The 17248-nt window shown below is 32.5% G+C and overlaps 2 protein-coding genes across 2 annotated transcripts; one reads left to right on the top strand and one right to left on the bottom strand.

Annotated features, from left to right (window-relative positions):
* The first annotated feature begins 272 nt into the window (after positions 1 to 272).
* LOC126687708 (isopentenyl phosphate kinase) lies at positions 273 to 6092 on the top strand. Its single transcript, XM_050382265.2, has 12 exons — positions 273 to 441; positions 734 to 964; positions 1152 to 1249; positions 1848 to 1890; positions 2831 to 2892; positions 3019 to 3075; positions 4377 to 4412; positions 4493 to 4570; positions 4981 to 5047; positions 5131 to 5193; positions 5550 to 5653; positions 5733 to 6092. Exons 1-12 carry the CDS (start codon positions 381 to 383, stop codon positions 5844 to 5846), a joined length of 1014 nt encoding a protein of 337 aa, XP_050238222.1. The 5' UTR covers positions 273 to 380; the 3' UTR covers positions 5847 to 6092.
* Positions 6093 to 6785: 693 nt separating this feature from the next.
* Positions 6786 to 14797, bottom strand: LOC126687604 (mitotic checkpoint protein BUB3.3-like). The gene is made up of 16 exons (XM_056106334.1): positions 14702 to 14797; positions 14504 to 14603; positions 14293 to 14426; positions 14100 to 14182; positions 13445 to 13696; positions 13192 to 13261; positions 12530 to 12610; positions 12375 to 12456; positions 12176 to 12276; positions 11992 to 12032; positions 11808 to 11875; positions 8595 to 8867; positions 8181 to 8303; positions 8032 to 8088; positions 7858 to 7932; positions 6786 to 7246 (listed from the first exon to the last, which is right to left on the bottom strand). The coding sequence occupies exons 1-16, from the start codon at positions 14704 to 14706 to the stop codon at positions 7145 to 7147; spliced, it is 1647 nt and encodes a 548-aa protein (XP_055962309.1). The 5' UTR covers positions 14707 to 14797; the 3' UTR covers positions 6786 to 7144.
* Between the last annotated feature and the right edge of the window lie 2451 nt (positions 14798 to 17248).

Genomic DNA, 17248 nt, shown 5'->3' with positions numbered 1-17248 from the left:
AAAATGAATTATTTGGTTTCACAAAAGTCCTGACCTTTCAATATTTGATATGCCACATAGGCGCCACATAGGCGTCACATAGGCAAATTGAAATCAAATTGAGAGTTGGCCACAACTGAAACCAAATAATTTGTTTTTGGCCAAAACCGACAAAATTGAAAGGTCAGGACTTTTGTGAAACTTTTGTAAAAGGTTTGGCCTTTTTACAACATTTGCCCTTTTTCTAATCCCTTTCTTAAAATATGATTTTATTCACCAATAGAGTCAATGACACGATTTCCACTCATTGAAATTGACCCTTACGTCGTCATCTTGCACGCTTTCGTTCTTGGTTCAAAGCAGAACAGGCAATCAAAAATATTAGTGAAGAAACGGACCAGATGATGGAGGATGCTGCTGCTCTTAATCTACCCAATCCAATTCGCTGCATCGTTAAGCTTGGTTTGTCTCTGACTTCTTAATATATACCTCATTACTAGCTTAATTTGATGAACAAATCAAGTTTGTTTGTTAGAATTTATATATCTGCATGATTCAGGAAGTAAAAGATTCAATCTTTATGTTGAAATGCTATGATTCTTGTGATATTCAGGGTATGCATGAGCTTATTCCATAATACCCACATATGCAAAATGCGAAATTTTCACAAGAAACTGATGGATTTGGTTCAAGAAATTTCATTTTTTTGTGTCTGTGTATATTGGTAATTGATGTGTCATAGTACTTGATGCAGGAGGTGCAGCAATTACTTGCAAGAATGAGCTAGAGAAGGTAAATGAACACAATCTTGAGACTGTGTCCTCTCACCTAAGGCAAGCTTTTATTACTGGGTCCGGATCACAAAAGGTTCTTGGGATGGATTGGAGCAGGGCTCCTGGAAAATCGGAAATTTCCTGCGATGTGAATGATTTTGAACAACAAACTTCGTTTGATTCCAGCAGTTTTGTTGTTGTTCATGGAGCAGGTTAATTTCTTAACTTTACTATTGAATCATACATTAAACATGACCGTGAATGGTTTTGGGCCACTTTTTTTATTCTTAAGGATGTTATAGCACAGATTTTACGCGAGCAAACAAACAAATTTTAATGTTGTTTGTGTACACAGTGTTGTTTTGAGATCAATAAGATTGACTACATTTCTGGATTTAGGCTCTTTTGGGCACTTTCAGGCTAGCAAATCAGGAGTTCATAAGGGAGGATTGAGCCAGCCACTTGTCAAGGCTGGTTTTGTTGCCACACGTATTTCTGTGAGATTTCTCTTTTTTCCCTTTGCTCCTTATTTCTAGAAATGTCCCTGACCTTATGGTGCTACTAGTTCTAAATTCTAATTAGAGGAACGTTGTCATTGTAATAGGCAATAGAGTTAAATGGTGTTTTTCATCCTTTATATTAATTTACTGCCACTTCTAAAGACTTGGAGTATGAGGTTTTCCTTTCATACCTAAGCTTCCCTTAAATGTCTAAAGACGGCTGATGCCATAACTAACTCTTCAAGTTGTTCTCCTAGAGCATCAAGTGGCTTCCTTTTTTTTTAATTCTCTTGATGCTTTTATAGCATTATGCGACTCCTTCTCGGATCATAAGAAGACAAAAGTCCAACAAAAAGTGACCGCACTTGCTAATGAACTCTAACTGTTTTTTTATGGGATAATTTTTAATGGAACAATTTGATATTGACTTCTTTTAAAATTGATTGGAGTGGTAGTATTTCATATCTATAGATTCTTTGTGCTTCTTATGATATGAAAATGTGTCATTGCCTCAGTGGTCGTCGTATATAGATTATTGACGGAACATACATCTTGCACATAATTATGTTTTATTTGATCTTATGCTTTCTTTCAGGTTACAACTCTCAATCTTGAAATTGTTCGAGCACTAGCTAGAGGTACTGATCTAGTAACTGAAGGGAATTGCTATTATATCTATCTTTATTTGCATTCCTTCTCCTCTGATCACTGATTGAAGGAAACAGTCTATGCGTTTCACTGTAAGCATATAAGAAATACTGATCATCTGCTGTTTAGGCAAGTATCATTCTGCATTCTGTAGTGCTTGCTTCATAATGGGTTTCAACTTTCAAACAACAGTGTCCATTATCATGGGCTTTCGTCTATTCAATATGTCAGCATGTGCACGCATGAACTCATATAACATTTATGTTAAATTCCCATCACATTTATGGCAGTAGCGAACTCTTGTTATCATTCTTTGCCTGTTAGCTTCTAGATACCCTCACTGGAGGAAATGTTTATGATTACCAGAATTATTTAAAATATGTCATGTTCACAGATAATAATGAATTTCCTACCTTCTGATAACATTGCTTCCTCAAATAGTTGCATATTATGGTGGCATAAGAGTGGAGACTTAAGATAACAAACAAGCTAAAGAACCGGTACAAAAAGACGACTTATTATCAAAGTATTGGCTGCACTTTAATTTATATTGGAAAAATTGATTTATACGCCCTATGCGCAAGGGAAAATCACTAAACCTAATATATTTATTTCTGTCTTTCTTTTGTCTTTTCTCATTGGTTTTGTTAATTTTATGCTTTCAATGTTGTTGCTATGCAATGTTATTTTTTGAAATAGCATACTATCATTTGTATCGAGTGTAAATCTTCCCATCTTCTTATCATATTTGAATTCTTGATTTGGCATTCTGTTTTATTTGAATGTGGTATCTTACTGCTGTAAAATCAAGATGCCACTTGAAATCTTCAAGTGCATTCCATCAAATGCTTCTTAATTTCTTCTCATTTGTCATTCCCATACTTTGTTTTTGGATGCGGACTACATTGCTAACAGTTTCTTATCTCGCAGAGGGGATTCCTTCCATTGGAATGTCTCCATTTTCATGTGGATGGTCAACCTCACAAAGAAATGTTAGGCATTGAACAAGAGTTGAATTATTTATTTTCGTAAGCTTTATGCATGCAATATGGGATTTCTCTTCCAATTTCTTTAAGAAGGGCATTTTGCCCTATCTAATCCTCTATTCGTTTCCTCAGATAACATCAGCTAATTTGTCAATGGTAGCGAAGGCGATCAACTCTGGATTTATACCTGTAAGATTCAATTTCTATTGTACTTTAAAGCTTGAAAATTTATATAATGCTTTTTTTTTTGTTGATATTTCTCCTTCTAAAGGGACTTCGCTTAACTCAAATGTACATGAGCCAGATTATATCCTATTATGCTCTTGTTTGTCAAGTAAAACGCCGATGATGTCAGCTGTAAAATGGAGAACAAAAATTCTTTGAATGTTCTGTCCATATATGGGAAAAGGCGAATAGCCTCTAGAATGTATTGCTTTAACTTTAACTTCAAAAGAGGAATAGAATTAAGGGGAGAGATCTAACTAGATTTGCACTAAGGTGTAGTTAAATTGACTCACATGTAAGGTTTTCCTATCGCATGAAAGTTCTTCCTTCACATGGCTCATCTGCCATAATGCAGCCTCACATCCTGCTCATTTGCTGAGAGGCTCTTAAACAAGGCAAACCGGTGATTTTCCAATCACAAAGGAACAGTTCCACTCTTGTGCCTATCCTCACCCTCATGTTCAGTCATAAATAACAAAACGCATCTGGTGAGGGAAAAGAAAGAAGAAATAAATACTGAACCTTATACTTTCAGATGCACAAAAGCAGTTTATAGGCCATCCCTATCCATGGGAGACGTAATGGATCCTGCCTTTTCAAGAAGTTGGCTGCTAACTTCCAGCCCCTTTTATAAATGGACTGACTGGAGTCTGGACCGTAGCTAAATATTCAAATAAAAGTATTGTTATGGGACCATTCTTCTCCAACAGGCTGTCCTCATGCGTGAAAGAATAATTACAAGCTGATATGTAAAATGAAGTCATCAATTTCTATTTTACACATTAGTGTCCATTATCAGTGCTAGAGCAGCTATTACTTGATCTTTATTGTTTCATCATAGATGGCTTCCGTATCAATATGTTCAGTTCATATCTCCTTTTTGGTGGGCCTATTTGCTGTAGAGAGCTGAAGTTATGCCAAACAAGTTGCTGATGATAATTCTCAATGATTTAGCACTAATGGAAAAAGCCTCATTGCTTTATCTGCTAGCATTTAAGTTCTTGCTGATCTATAAATGTCATATATTGGCTTGTTAGGAGGTGTATTTCTAGGGTGATGGTGGGGAGCTAACAACATTTGTTTGTGGCCACATAAGTCAATCACAAAATATTTTTCGTGCAAACTTTTTATTACGTATTTTCTCGAGGTTTGGAAAATTTTGATAATTTCCATATGGTATCATGATGTTCCTGGTTGACTTTCCTTTCCCTCTTACACTCTATTATCTTGTTTAGTATGATCAGATATATTCATTTCTTATGTAGGTTCTACATGGGGATGCTGTCCTTGATGAATTACTGGTATGGTCTCTCCAGGGATATTATTACATCGTGACTAAACAAGTAAAACTAATATTTTCTTCAATTCCACATTTGATCAGGGGTGCACCATACTGAGTGGTGATGTTATTATACGCCATCTTGCAACATACTTGAAACCAGAATATGTTGTTTTCCTTGTATCCTTTTTCTCATAACTTGGTTCCTTCATATGTTTCCTTATATTGGATACAGCTTACTTAATAAAGTACCTAAATGTTCACATTTTATCTTGTGCAAAACACAGTCAGAATCTCGACTATAATTCCGATGCTACTGCATTATGACCGTGACTGTGTCACAATTTTTAATACAGCCTGCCTATTTAATGGTGTGATAGCTTAATGAAGCAATCTCAATAGTAGTTGTCTTGACTAAGTAATTACAAGGATTGTATCTTGACTTGTAAAACTCAATAGTAGTTGTCTTGACTAAGTAATTACAAGGATTGTATCTTGACTTGTAAATCTGTGGAGTTGACTCGTAGAGTTTTTACTTCATAGTTTGCTTTTGAAAGGCACAGTTGTTATCCAATTAACAAAGATTAAAGACAGATGTTCCGGGTGTTTATGACCGTCCGCCTACAGATCCTGATGCAGTACTATTGAGGGAGATCGGTAAGTGCTCATGTTCACCCTATATATTGAGCATGTTTCTTTGAAACCAGATGGGCATTTAATAAATTTTTCAACCATTACAGCTGTGAATGAGGATGGAAGCTGGTCTGTTGTGGACCCGAGACTTCAAAATACAAACAAGACAGGTTTGTGGCGGTAATTAAGCTTTGATATTGCATTAGCATATTTGGATATTCAGGTGTATGGTCATGCTATATGCATCATTTGTGATTGATTTATAGAGTATTTGACCTTAGAATTTTTCATTTTCATTTTCTTGGAAATTACTATATAGATTTGCAGATTGATTCTCCTATTATGTCTTCATTGCAGTAACGATTTAGGAGAAGATTCATAGTTTAGATGAACAACCATTTTTATAAGCTTGTTGATTCAAGTGCTAAATGTGTCTTGTTTATATTGTTATTGTCATTCGACATTTGCTCTGTTGTTCAATCATAATGCAAGATACAAAAATAACCATTTCAGCTTTTATCGGCAGTTGAAATAACCGTAGCAGCTCATGATACAACTGGAGGAATGGAGACCAAGATATCAGAAGCTGCAATGATTGCAAAACTCGGGATTGATGTCTACATAGTGGAGGTGGTAACTTTTAAGACGAGAGCTTGCTAATTAAATTTTGGTGCCATAGTTATTTAAAAAAATTGAAAGCTAAATACAGGCTGCGACAAGTCACTCGCTCAGAGCGTTAAGAGGAGAAGTGCAAGGCGCCATTCCTGACGATTGGCGTGGGACTGTCATTAGATTTGCCGACAAAGGAATTGGCAGTACGTAAAACCAACATATACATCATTCACTGAGCTCTGAGGCATCTGCAATGCGCAATTATTGATTCTGTTTAGGAGTGAGTTGTGTGGTTGTGGTTTGACAGAAAAGACATTTACAAATGTGCTTCCCCTACAAATACAAACCCCCAAAGTTTTGTAGATTCAGGCTTGAAGATATTTATACTGCCAAAATGGTTATATGAAAGATTTAAAATGTTGAAAAGAAATAGAAAAATCATTCTTTATCATCCTTACCTCAATTGCCATGACCTAAAATTGGATATTGTCAATTTTGGAATTATTTTTTTCAGAACTGACAGAATTTCCTATCATTACCATTTCTAGTCAACAATCTTCTATTATTACTGACATTTATATCAGGCTTACATGGAAAGAAAAGTAGTATCTGTAAACAATCTGAAACTAAAGGAGTAAGCCAAAAAAATCATTATTGATTGATATGGACTGGACAAGTGAAATGCTTCACTCTTCTACTTCTTTAAATTTCTCATGTTCAATATCTTAGATCGGGATTCCTTGAAGTTCATTTGAATTTGAGGGAGTGATCTACACCGTTCATAGATTATTTTAATTACAATTATAACTTTTTAATCTACACCTTTACAATGAATGATGTAGATCATAAACATGACCCTCTCAATTATAAAATGAACTTGAGGGGATATCAATTCTTAATATCTTAGAAAAGAAGTGAAGCAAAACTTTGAAAGATAACAAAAGAGAGAAAGGACGTTAATGAGAGCCAAAATAAGGATGAGTTAAATTGAAAAAAATAAATATAGAATTACTAATAAAATTAATTGTTATGGACTAAACAAGTAAAAGATGATTTATATCCCACCATCCAAATTAAGACAAGCATAACCATATTTACATCTTCTGGGTATCATAAGATCACAAATTTAAAAATAAGAGAACCACCACCAAAACCATCAACTTTTTTCCACAACACATTTCATAAAGGAATCATCCAAGGATAGTGTACATACTTCTCCAAAAGTAATCGAAACCCAAAAAAAAAAAAGGCAAATCTATGAGGAAAGGAAACTGTAAGAAGTTTGAAACATTCAAAGGTGCTAAGAAGCATAGTGTAACTGGCAGATGCAGCTTCTCCACACCAGAAAGCACCAAAATATAAATAAATAATAAAAGGCGGCTTAATCATAAGTCTACTTATAACTGGAGAGCACATCTCATGTAAATTGTTTTTCAAACGGGTGGCGCACTGCTTAAACTACAATTATCAGCAGTCAACAACAGACATGCCCAACAAAGCAAGCAACAATCACTTTGGACCAATGTCCTTAAGAGCACAAATCTGCTCCTCTCCCATGGAAGACATCACAGTCACAACCAAATCTTTCCCGTCACCAAATCCATCCTTGATCTGCATAGAAACATAGCAACCACAACTCTCATTAGACATCAAGCAGCTAGAATCATTTTAGTACTTGGCTAAAATGACGATTAATTACTGTGTTCAATGAGAAAAATTGTCCATTCCTCTCTGTCTATCAGCATTTGCTTTCATCTACTAGGTTCATACAAGTAAAATGGCAAATTGTATCTAAGAGTAGACATAGGAAGCATTGGGAGGGAGAGAATTCAACAGGGAGGGATGCAAACACAAGCATTGGGATTTCTGGGGGAGGGTAATTCTCTTATTCCACAATGCAAAACAGAAATCCTATCCAACTAATTCACAGCTAACCATCCAGGAAGTTATCTCAACCTTCATAGTAGATTTTGTAACCATAATCAATCAGTTCCTACTAACTCTGGTAAAAACATTCTAGAAAAGAAGAACCGAGTACCTCAATTATGCAATAGAGCCTGTAGAGGGCAATGGCAGATCAATTATACTATTTTCTATTGTACAAAGCAAGGAGCAATTACAAGTGCTAATCACAAATATTTTTCTTTTGTCGACTGTTTGTATGTAAAACAGGGAGGGAGGATTTATCCATCAGAAATGAAAGTAGCTCATTCAACACTCACCTGAGTAAGCAGAGTGTCATCAGTGGGAAGCCTCAGGTCATCCTTGGTATTACCATTCTCAGTCAGCAGACTAACCTGAAAATTCAGTAAAACATAATAATTCAAACTTCAACCATACCATCTTAAAAATGAAGAGAAGATAATAACAAACAAAGGGACAAAGCGCAATCTTACAAATCCATCCTCAGAAATATCGATCAGCTGGTAATCAGTACGGTTAACATGGGGAACCTGTAAACATTATTCAAAGGCATTTACAACCAAACTTTACACAAAACATCATCAAATAATTACATTAAGGAACGGGCAGAGGAAATTCATACATCACAATTGTGGGAAGAAGGAACAATATCCTCCAGCTTCTTGCTATTGAAGATATCAATAGCAACAAAATGACACTTAGCATGTCCGTGCTTTCCGGTCTTCGAGGTTGAAACCTCAACAACCTGTCATAACAAAAATCAACGAGTCAATAACACAAAACTCAGTCAGCGAGTTGATGATACGAAACTCATAGGTAAAACTAATGAGCAGTAATTTCTGCAACTTAATTGAAAATCTAGATTTCAACAACACAATCCACACTAAACCCTAATTTCCTATAGTTCAATAAACGAAATTCAAAAATCAAATCCGAATAAAATTTACAGTACAGTTTAATAAACAACAGATCTTCCGTAAATCAAAACAAATCATCAAATCAAATGCATAAAAAAAGATCTAAATAGAATAATTACCTTACAGGGGCGGTTCTTGATAACGATGTATCCATTCTTGCGGATTGTTCCGGCTTGCTGAGGGTAGGTTTTGGAAGCTCCGGCGTCGGCCTTTGACTCAAAGTGATGCTCCTCGTCCGACATGGCGGCGGCTGATAATTTTTCTCGATGAACTCGGAGGTGAACAAAAATAAAGGGTAAAGAAAAGCAGCGTGACAAGAAAGCTATATCAGAATTTTGTGGTATATATAGGGGTAAATAAGGAAAATGACCACGAATTAGGGTTTGTTGAAAAGGAAATTATAAAAAGATTTTGAACCGTTGGATTAATCTGAATAAAAATATCTTGTCCATTTGTGCGTGCGTTTTATCCACGCTAGCTTTACACGTGGGCAATAGCTACTATACTGATAAGTGTCTATTTATTATCGAATTTTTATTTATCTTGTTTTCTTGAATCTTTGGAATTCTTTATTTATTCAAATTCAAATTATTATCCATAAGTTTCAAAATATACATCAACTATATTGTCCCTTATTTAATCGAAAAGCCAAATTTTATTTAAAAAAAAATCAGTCGGACCATATGAGATATTTCATTAGAGTTTGCAAAAATTAGACAGGTTCGCAAAGAATTGAAATTGTAATTTGTAACCATAATTCAGTTATTTAAAAAATACTAGTGCCTCTGAAAAAAAATAGTGTACCGTTACATGCTTTCACATTCGTAATATAATTCGCCAATTTATATTCTATTAATTTATTATAAAAATAATAAATATTTTTTTTCTATTATCAAAATAATTTCCGCATTAAAATATTGGTTCACCGTAAGAAACTAGTTTAAATATGAAATGATATTTGGTTAATTTATTTATAAATTACAATTAGATAAATTTTATGCGTGATTGTCATTGCAAAGCATAGCTGCATCGAAAATTATTTTCTTTTGAGATGAAACTTATATTTTCCATTTTCTACCGACAATTAAATATCTTTGATAATAAAAGAAAGTTCATGTTGGTCAATCGTTATTTATGCGTCTATAATATTTCTTTCTACGTACTATTTTATTTTAAAATGACAATTATAATGATAACAATATGATATATCTGAAAATAATTTCACATTGAATTTAATGACTCTATTTTGGTAAAAATTAAAGTATATAAATAATAAAATTCAAATGTAACAAATATTATTATGATTAAAATAATTATTAATTTTATTATAAAAAATACATAGATATTTTTTTTATATAAGATTAAATAAATTTTAAATTTTAAAAACATAGTGAACTTATTTAAAAAAAATTGAACAACTTTGTATAATTTTATATACATAAATTTATACAAAAAAATTAGATTTTTATTTTATTTTATTGACTTTACCATTGTCAGACCATAACCAACCATCTCTGGTTGCCGAAGTTCGACGATTTTAGTGGATTTAATATATTTATATGGCTTAATGCTTTAAAAAAATCCCGACCTTTCATACCCTTTTCAATCCTATCTTAACGTTGAAAATTTATTAATTTTACCCTATTTTGCATTTTTTTTCATTCCAATTGTACCTTAAAGCATAAAATTGATCTTTATTTATTTGAAAAAAGTTCAAGAAGGTTCTTTAAAAATAGTCAATTTAATATAAAAAGTTAATCTAATGCAAAAAGGGTCAATTTAAAGAATTTTTTTTGAAATTTTGCCAAATAAAAAAAGTCAATTTTATACTTCGGGCACAATTGAAATGAAAAAAAATATATATAATATGATAAAATTAACTGATTTTCAACGTCAGGGTAGAATTTGAAAGGGGATGAAAGGTCAGAGTTTCTTTTAAGACATTAGAGCATCTCCAATGCAATGCTAAAATGAAGTGTTAATGCCATAATTTAGTATTTAATCTTAAAATGCATCTCCAATGTAGTGCTATAGTTTGTGCTAAATTTAGCATATGCTATATCACGTGCTAAATTTAGCACAGATTATAGCATATGCTAAACTATAACAACCAATAGCAATCCATTATTAATTACAATTTTATCACGGTTATTTTTTTCATTTATTATTTTAACCTTTTTTTTTTACTTTTCTACTTTTTCATTTTAAATTTTGTGCTTCCATTTAATTTTGCGATATCGATTTGATTTTTTAATAGTAGACCATACATCAATATAATAAAAAACATTAAATAATTTATTTTTATATAATTCATCGGTTCTTTTAATTTTTTTTTTGAACATCTCATTATTATATTAAAAAAATTTACATAAATTTTAGTTTAAAATATCTTATTAAAAAAATTATTAAATAATTAACAATTAAATAAAATTAAGAGATAATTATCCTAATAAATAATTATAACATATCGTTTTAACTTTGTGCATTGGAGTAAAAATTGAAATGATATGCTATCTATAGCATTTTACCACTTTTTCATGCTAAATTTAGCATAAAAAGTAGCATTCCATTGGAGATGCTCTTAGGCTTTCTATATTCATGTCATGTCATACTTCAAATTTCAAGTAAATCTAACAATCTTTAGATTTTAATAGTGGATCTAACGTTAATTTAAGTAGATTTTAATAGTGGATCTAACGTTAATTTAAGTAGATTTTGATAAATTTTATTTTATTGTAGGGTTAACTACTATTATTCTCATGAGTTTACAATCGAATTATTGTTTTCCTCTCAAGTTTTAAAATACAATTATTTTCACTTCACATTGTAATTCTTTTTGCCTAACACCCTCTTATAAAAGGGGTTTTCAGTTATATACAACATAAAAGTTAAGGCGAAAATGGTGATTTTTCAAACCTGACGAGAGACAGTAGTTCAAATATAAATTTATAAAAATAATAGTAATGAACCATTTATTATATTCATATAAGATGAATAATTAAAATTTATATAGATCTGACGTATAGACCTAGATAGAATATTATTGTATTTAAATGAGATCAATAGATTCAAAATTTAGGTAGATCTTTGGTGAATTCAAAGTGGACTAGCAGCAGAGTGCTTTGTACTAACAAATGCGAGACAAATCTGTTAATTGCAGGTGTGGAATTTTACATAAATAAGTTTAACAAGGAAACCATAATTAACTAGACAACATTTCATCAAAAGATCTGGATGGTTGAATCAAAAGTATCAAAATCGGGTGCGGTCGGCTGCGTGAACTATCTGCAAAATGGGGAACACCGGCAACTGCAAATGTGCACCATAATCACCCCATCAAAGCCATTTTGCTGGTTCAAGATATACGCAATCACTAAGCTTAGAAAGCGGGGATCATTTACTATGGCGTGTAGCAACTACAAATAGTAGAGTAGAGAGGTCGTGGATGATAACCTCTACCAAGCGTTCTGAAACTAGTAATTGCCAGCTTCAAACTCTAGTAGAAAATGACCTAGCTGTCATCCAACTTCTGTATAAATACCTCAGGGGTCACTTCCCTGTCAAGGAGGAACAATCATTGAAAAACATAAATTATTCATCACATTTTCTAACCTTTAATGCAGTCGTGAAAAACAACACTGCAAGATCGAAATATCCATAGCAGAAATGAAGATCGAGAGGATTAAAAGAAAGGCCATACTTTTCATTAGCTTCCTGGTAAGTGTAGCTGCATGCAACAGCCAAAAGTTCTCCTGAATGGTTGAATGATAAAGACGCCACACTGTTTTGGTATCTAGGGAACTGAAATGAAAAAAAAAAAGTTAACATACACAAGAATTTTTACTAACTCGTAAATAAGCGGCATATCATGGTATCAGTTTGAATTAGATCAAGTATACCTCACATAATCTTCTTTTGTTTTCATTTTGCCATGCAATAACATTGCCGTCATTATCACCAGTAACAAAAGTGCCGCATATACTAACACCAAAACACCCAATTAATAATTAATTTCACTTACGAGCGGCAAAACTATTGACAAGACTATACGTACATTGGATTGAAAACAATGTCATTAATTGAAACGAGATGGGCTTTTCCATCTTTTGACCTTGGATGACACCGAAAAGCGTATCTGCAGGACCATGTTGAGATGTATTAGTTAGTGCAATGTTACTGATACTTGTTCCAGACCCATGCATTGAAGCACAACAAAAAGCCACTGGAGATATGTAATTATTTTTTCTTTTGGAGGCATATCAAGAGTGCAAGAGTTTGACTGTCTAATTTGTGAACTGAATCAAAGCAGAAACAAACAGCAGTTTGCTTATAGAAATTCACTATACAATCAGCAATAAGAAAGTTGTGATTTCTAATGACTTCAAATCTTACTATTAAAATTACCTATATGAACGACCTTGTCAATTAAAATGTAGTAAAACGTTACATTTCACCTGGCAAAACATGACTTGTTGACAATTAAAGCCTCAGAATAACCAAGTATTCACGGTGCTAATTCTGAACCAGAAATAGCTGCTTCAGTACTTCATTTACGTATCTAATTACAACTTCATGTTAACACAAATATAGGTCATCATCTACTTTGCTTGTAAAAAGGTGGGATTATCTGGATTTGATCTTGGCTTAAATCTGCCAAATGCAGAAAGAAAAAGACGAAGAAAGAGAAATATGCAAACCTATTATTTAAATGCTGACCTTTCATTTGTTTTGGATGGATCTAAGAACTTTAATGCTACCCGTCCATCTACTGATCCAACAGCATATCCTGCATTAAAATAGATCTTTATTTAAAATCCTCTTGCATGTACTCGCACACATGCGCGAAGTTGTACTTGGACAAGCCTACAAGGTTACAAGGTTACACGAGGACTATGAAAAATTCTCTTTATCCTAAAATTAAGTCGTACTACCAGAATAACCAAAAGTTGAATGTATGCAAAGACAGTACCTCTGCAATCAGGAAATGAGCTAATACATTTTATTCCTACATCCATACAAGATTCTTTAAAATGTAGAGGCGTCTCCATGTTTCGCAAGTCATATACATTTACTGATTTCCCAAGAGCTAGCATCAAATCAAACCCGGAGAGAGACATGGACTTAACTTCTGCACCCAAATTCATCGTATATGATGGAGACTTTTCCAGGCGCATATCCCAGAACATGATAGTCTTGTCTAAACTAGCTGATACAACTTGACCTACAATAAGCAAAGAGAAGGGATCATTTTAAAGTGCTACAAGAAACAAAGTTCGAACATAAACACAATCAAACGTAAAAAAAAAACACAAAAGTAAAAGGTAAGACAATGTGATTTTATGACGTCTTTGGCACGACCTCTTACAACTAACAGTACAATCAACCTTCTAATAACTGATAAACTCGGTGGACTATTACTCCATGTGCATCAATTACATTTTCTATCAGGAAATAAGATATGATACATTCTAGGAGACTAATAGAACGAACATACATGCACAGATAAGTTTCCTCGATATCTTCTAAACAGCGTGTAAGAAACTAAAAAATATGCAAAGATTAAAACTTTGAAACTTCAAATCAATAATAAGATACATAGATATAGTATAGTATTAGTAGCTTACAAGTTTGATCACTGTATCCCACACATGTGGCTAAATCACCATGACTTCCGATCAAATCATCAGTTCCTGAATACAGGTCATATCTGCAAAAATAGAGCGTTTATCTCATGCAAACGGTCGTAACATGCCTTATTGGTTAGTTGCACAAATGACATTGCACAACCGTTGAGTAGTATAATTAAAACGGACAAACCTTCGAATAGCACCATTAGAATCCGCACTGAGAGCCGCAGTTTCACTTAGGAAACAGCAATCTAGAAGCGCAGCTTGTGACCGAACTGCTGTTAATCTGCACCGGAGGTTATCCACATCGTACAATCGAAGATTCTACACAGAGTAAACAAAAAACATCAATCAGAGAGAACAAAAAAGTTAGTAAAATCAAGAAATTGAAAAATACTGACGGAGTCCCAAGAAGAAATGAGGAGATTGTTGGAATGCGGGGCGAATCGGATTTTAGATACTGCGTCTTCAATTGGGGTTTCGAAGTGTAAACTGAGGGTACTGTTCAAATTTGCAAACAAACAGTAAAATAAATTCATCAGAAAATTCAATGGGTTAGCATAAACGATCATTGAAAGCGAAAAAAAATTGGTGATAACCTCATGTTTTCCAGAATAAAAGAATTGGAGATAGAGCTTTGAGTTTTCGTCGAGCGTTGATGGAGTTCAACTCGGCATTTCAACTTCACCCATTTGCCACCTTAAATTTGCCAAAAATTTAAATAGAACCAAGTTCGTGGGTTTATTTTAAAAAAGGTATATTGTCTAAAAACAATTCTCGACTTTTAGCCTCTTTTCAATTTCATCCAGATGTCGTGAAATCGTCAATTATATATTGGAAAGATATTTAAATAAGTCATTTATTTTTAATTTTTAAAATGAAATTTTTTTCTATTAATACAATATTTCTTATTTATTAATACAATAACAATATACAATATATTTTTTTATTATTACTGATTAATAAAAAATTCAAATAAATTATTTATAAGGGTTTTTATGATTTTTTTTCCGACTATAAAAGAGTCCAATTTATAAAATTAGATACAATTGAAATCCAAAAATATGGATTAGGGTAGAGAACTTTACAACATCAAAGTGAAATTGAAAAAGGGTTATTGAAAAAGGGTTAAAAGATCGAGCTTGTTTATGACATTATCAGTTTTGATATTTTGGCTCGTTTTATTTATTTATCTCCAAATTATTCAACATATTTTTATCGCCTCGTATTTAGATTGTATACTCTAATTATTTTTTATCGCCTCATGTAAGGAAGTAAAACGAGGTACAAGCTAACTGGACGGTGGTTGTCCGATTAACTCTCCGATGTTAAAGTCAGACAGTCAGTAATGGCTCGAGCAGCGTTTTGTGTATATTGTAATTGTATTTTTAGACATACTTCAAGTTCCTTTATATAGTGGTTGAGAGAATACCTAATTGACTTCAAGTAGGAAAGTGATTCCTATTAAGTATGGATTGCCCTTGAATAGAAAGAGATTTCCTATTCAAGGGAATGTCTTATTCAGGATTATCTTCCTGAATAAACTTATCTTTTTAAGTTGGAGTTTGTTTCCAAATAGGAGAGATATATGATAGTTGGGCGAATCTCTTGGACGATGCGCTTTCTACGAGTCTTTGGGAATGACGGTTTGTCTGGGGATTCGTCTTATTCTCCTTTTGTTCTTCGGTTCCGGAGAATCCTACGGATTGGAGACGGGCTATTCTTGATTAGTCAGACTCAGGCGAGAATCGGTGTTCTTCATGAGGGTTTATCTGGTACGACTCGGCCATATAGTAGTTATGATAGGATTCGGTATCCATCAACATGATTATTTTATTCATTAAAAATGTTAAATTATTTCAATGGTTGTTTTGTTTTTCTTCTCTTATTGTGGATCAGCCCTTTTTTAAAATAGTTTTCAATTCTAAATTATAGTTCAAAAAGTCTTATGGCAGCCATTAAAAATGTATATAAAAGTAGAGTTCTATAAAAAATATCAAACTAATCAAATTAAATCAACTAAAAAAAATAAAAAAAAAATAATTTAAATAATTATTGGTTTGATTTTAGTTTAAAAAGATAAAAAAAAAAACAACGGGGTTAATCCAAGTGGTAAGCGGCTTGCTATCGTTTAAACAAGATCTCGGGTTCGAGTTTTATGAATGCAGAAAATCTCCGTTGGCAGACTCACCCATCATGTCGGGTCCGCAACGCGAGTCGGATCCGGATTTGTCAGGACGAAGTCGTGGAAACCGGATGGGCAACCAAACAAAAAGAAAAATAATAATTATTGGTCCAATCTACATTTCAAAAATTATAAACTAATGTAAATCAAGCCAAATCAATATATAGTATTTATTTGGAATAATGTTAAATAAATTCATAAATTATATTTATTTTTTCAATTTAATCACGAATTTTAAAATATCTCAATTGTATTCCTATCTATTTTTATTAAAAACGTAAATGTTTTAATTTCAAAATAAATTATTTTAACATTCTTTAAAAAATTATGATGAAATAATATGTTTTGATATCATCTATCAAAATATAATTACTTTCTATATTTTATATATTTATATATTTATTATTAATCAATAAACATTAATTCTTTATAATGTTAGAATATAAAAATTATATGAAATACTTTTTTCACTTGTTAGTAATTATTATAATTTATTATATAAACATATACATTTTTTATGATAAAATAAATAATTTTAAAATATTTTAAATTCTATTTTATATGATAAATAAAATAATTATTTGATAATACTTTTAATTGATTTCAAAAATAAATTATCAAACCAGACCAAACTTGATGGTTTCTAATCTTTTTAATTCGGCTTTGAATTGAAAATTTATCAAACTAGTATAATTAGTTTGGAATAAACAGTTAGCACTAAACTGGTCAAACCAAACCATGTACACCTTGACTACAGTACAAACAATACAGACGCAGCTTAACTCAAGCAACCAAATGCTAGGGAATAATTTTAGGCCTTGCATATACTGATATACTAATTGATAAAAATTAACAAATAGACTGATTAATAATTAAAAAATTAATTAATTTGAGTACTAATTACCCAAAACAGTAGATGCAAAGAAACAATCTAACAAGGAAGAAATATGCAGAGACATGC

Source organism: Mercurialis annua, linkage group LG6 (assembly GCF_937616625.2).
Source record: "Mercurialis annua linkage group LG6, ddMerAnnu1.2, whole genome shotgun sequence".
Classification (NCBI taxonomy): domain Eukaryota; kingdom Viridiplantae; phylum Streptophyta; class Magnoliopsida; order Malpighiales; family Euphorbiaceae; genus Mercurialis; species Mercurialis annua.
Note: the sequence above shows the minus strand (reverse complement) of the source record. Positions and strands in the feature narration are given on the sequence as shown.

Excerpts from the sequence above, each read along its gene's own strand:
- LOC126687708 (XM_050382265.2), top strand. The coding sequence starts at position 381 with ATGATGGAGGATGCTGCTGCTCTTAATCTACCCAATCCAATTCGCTGC. Across the intron at positions 2,893-3,018 it reads GGTCAACCTCACAAAGAAAT|ATAACATCAGCTAATTTGTC; the intron begins GTTAGGCATTGA and ends TCGTTTCCTCAG. Across the intron at positions 5,194-5,549 it reads TCAAAATACAAACAAGACAG|TTGAAATAACCGTAGCAGCT; the intron begins GTTTGTGGCGGT and ends TTTTATCGGCAG.
- LOC126687604 (XM_056106334.1), bottom strand. Across the intron at positions 12,277-12,374 it reads ACAAAAGAAGATTATGTGAG|TTCCCTAGATACCAAAACAG; the intron begins GTATACTTGATC and ends TTTTCATTTCAG. Across the intron at positions 8,304-8,594 it reads TCAAGAACCGCCCCTGTAAG|GTTGTTGAGGTTTCAACCTC; the intron begins GTAATTATTCTA and ends TTGTTATGACAG.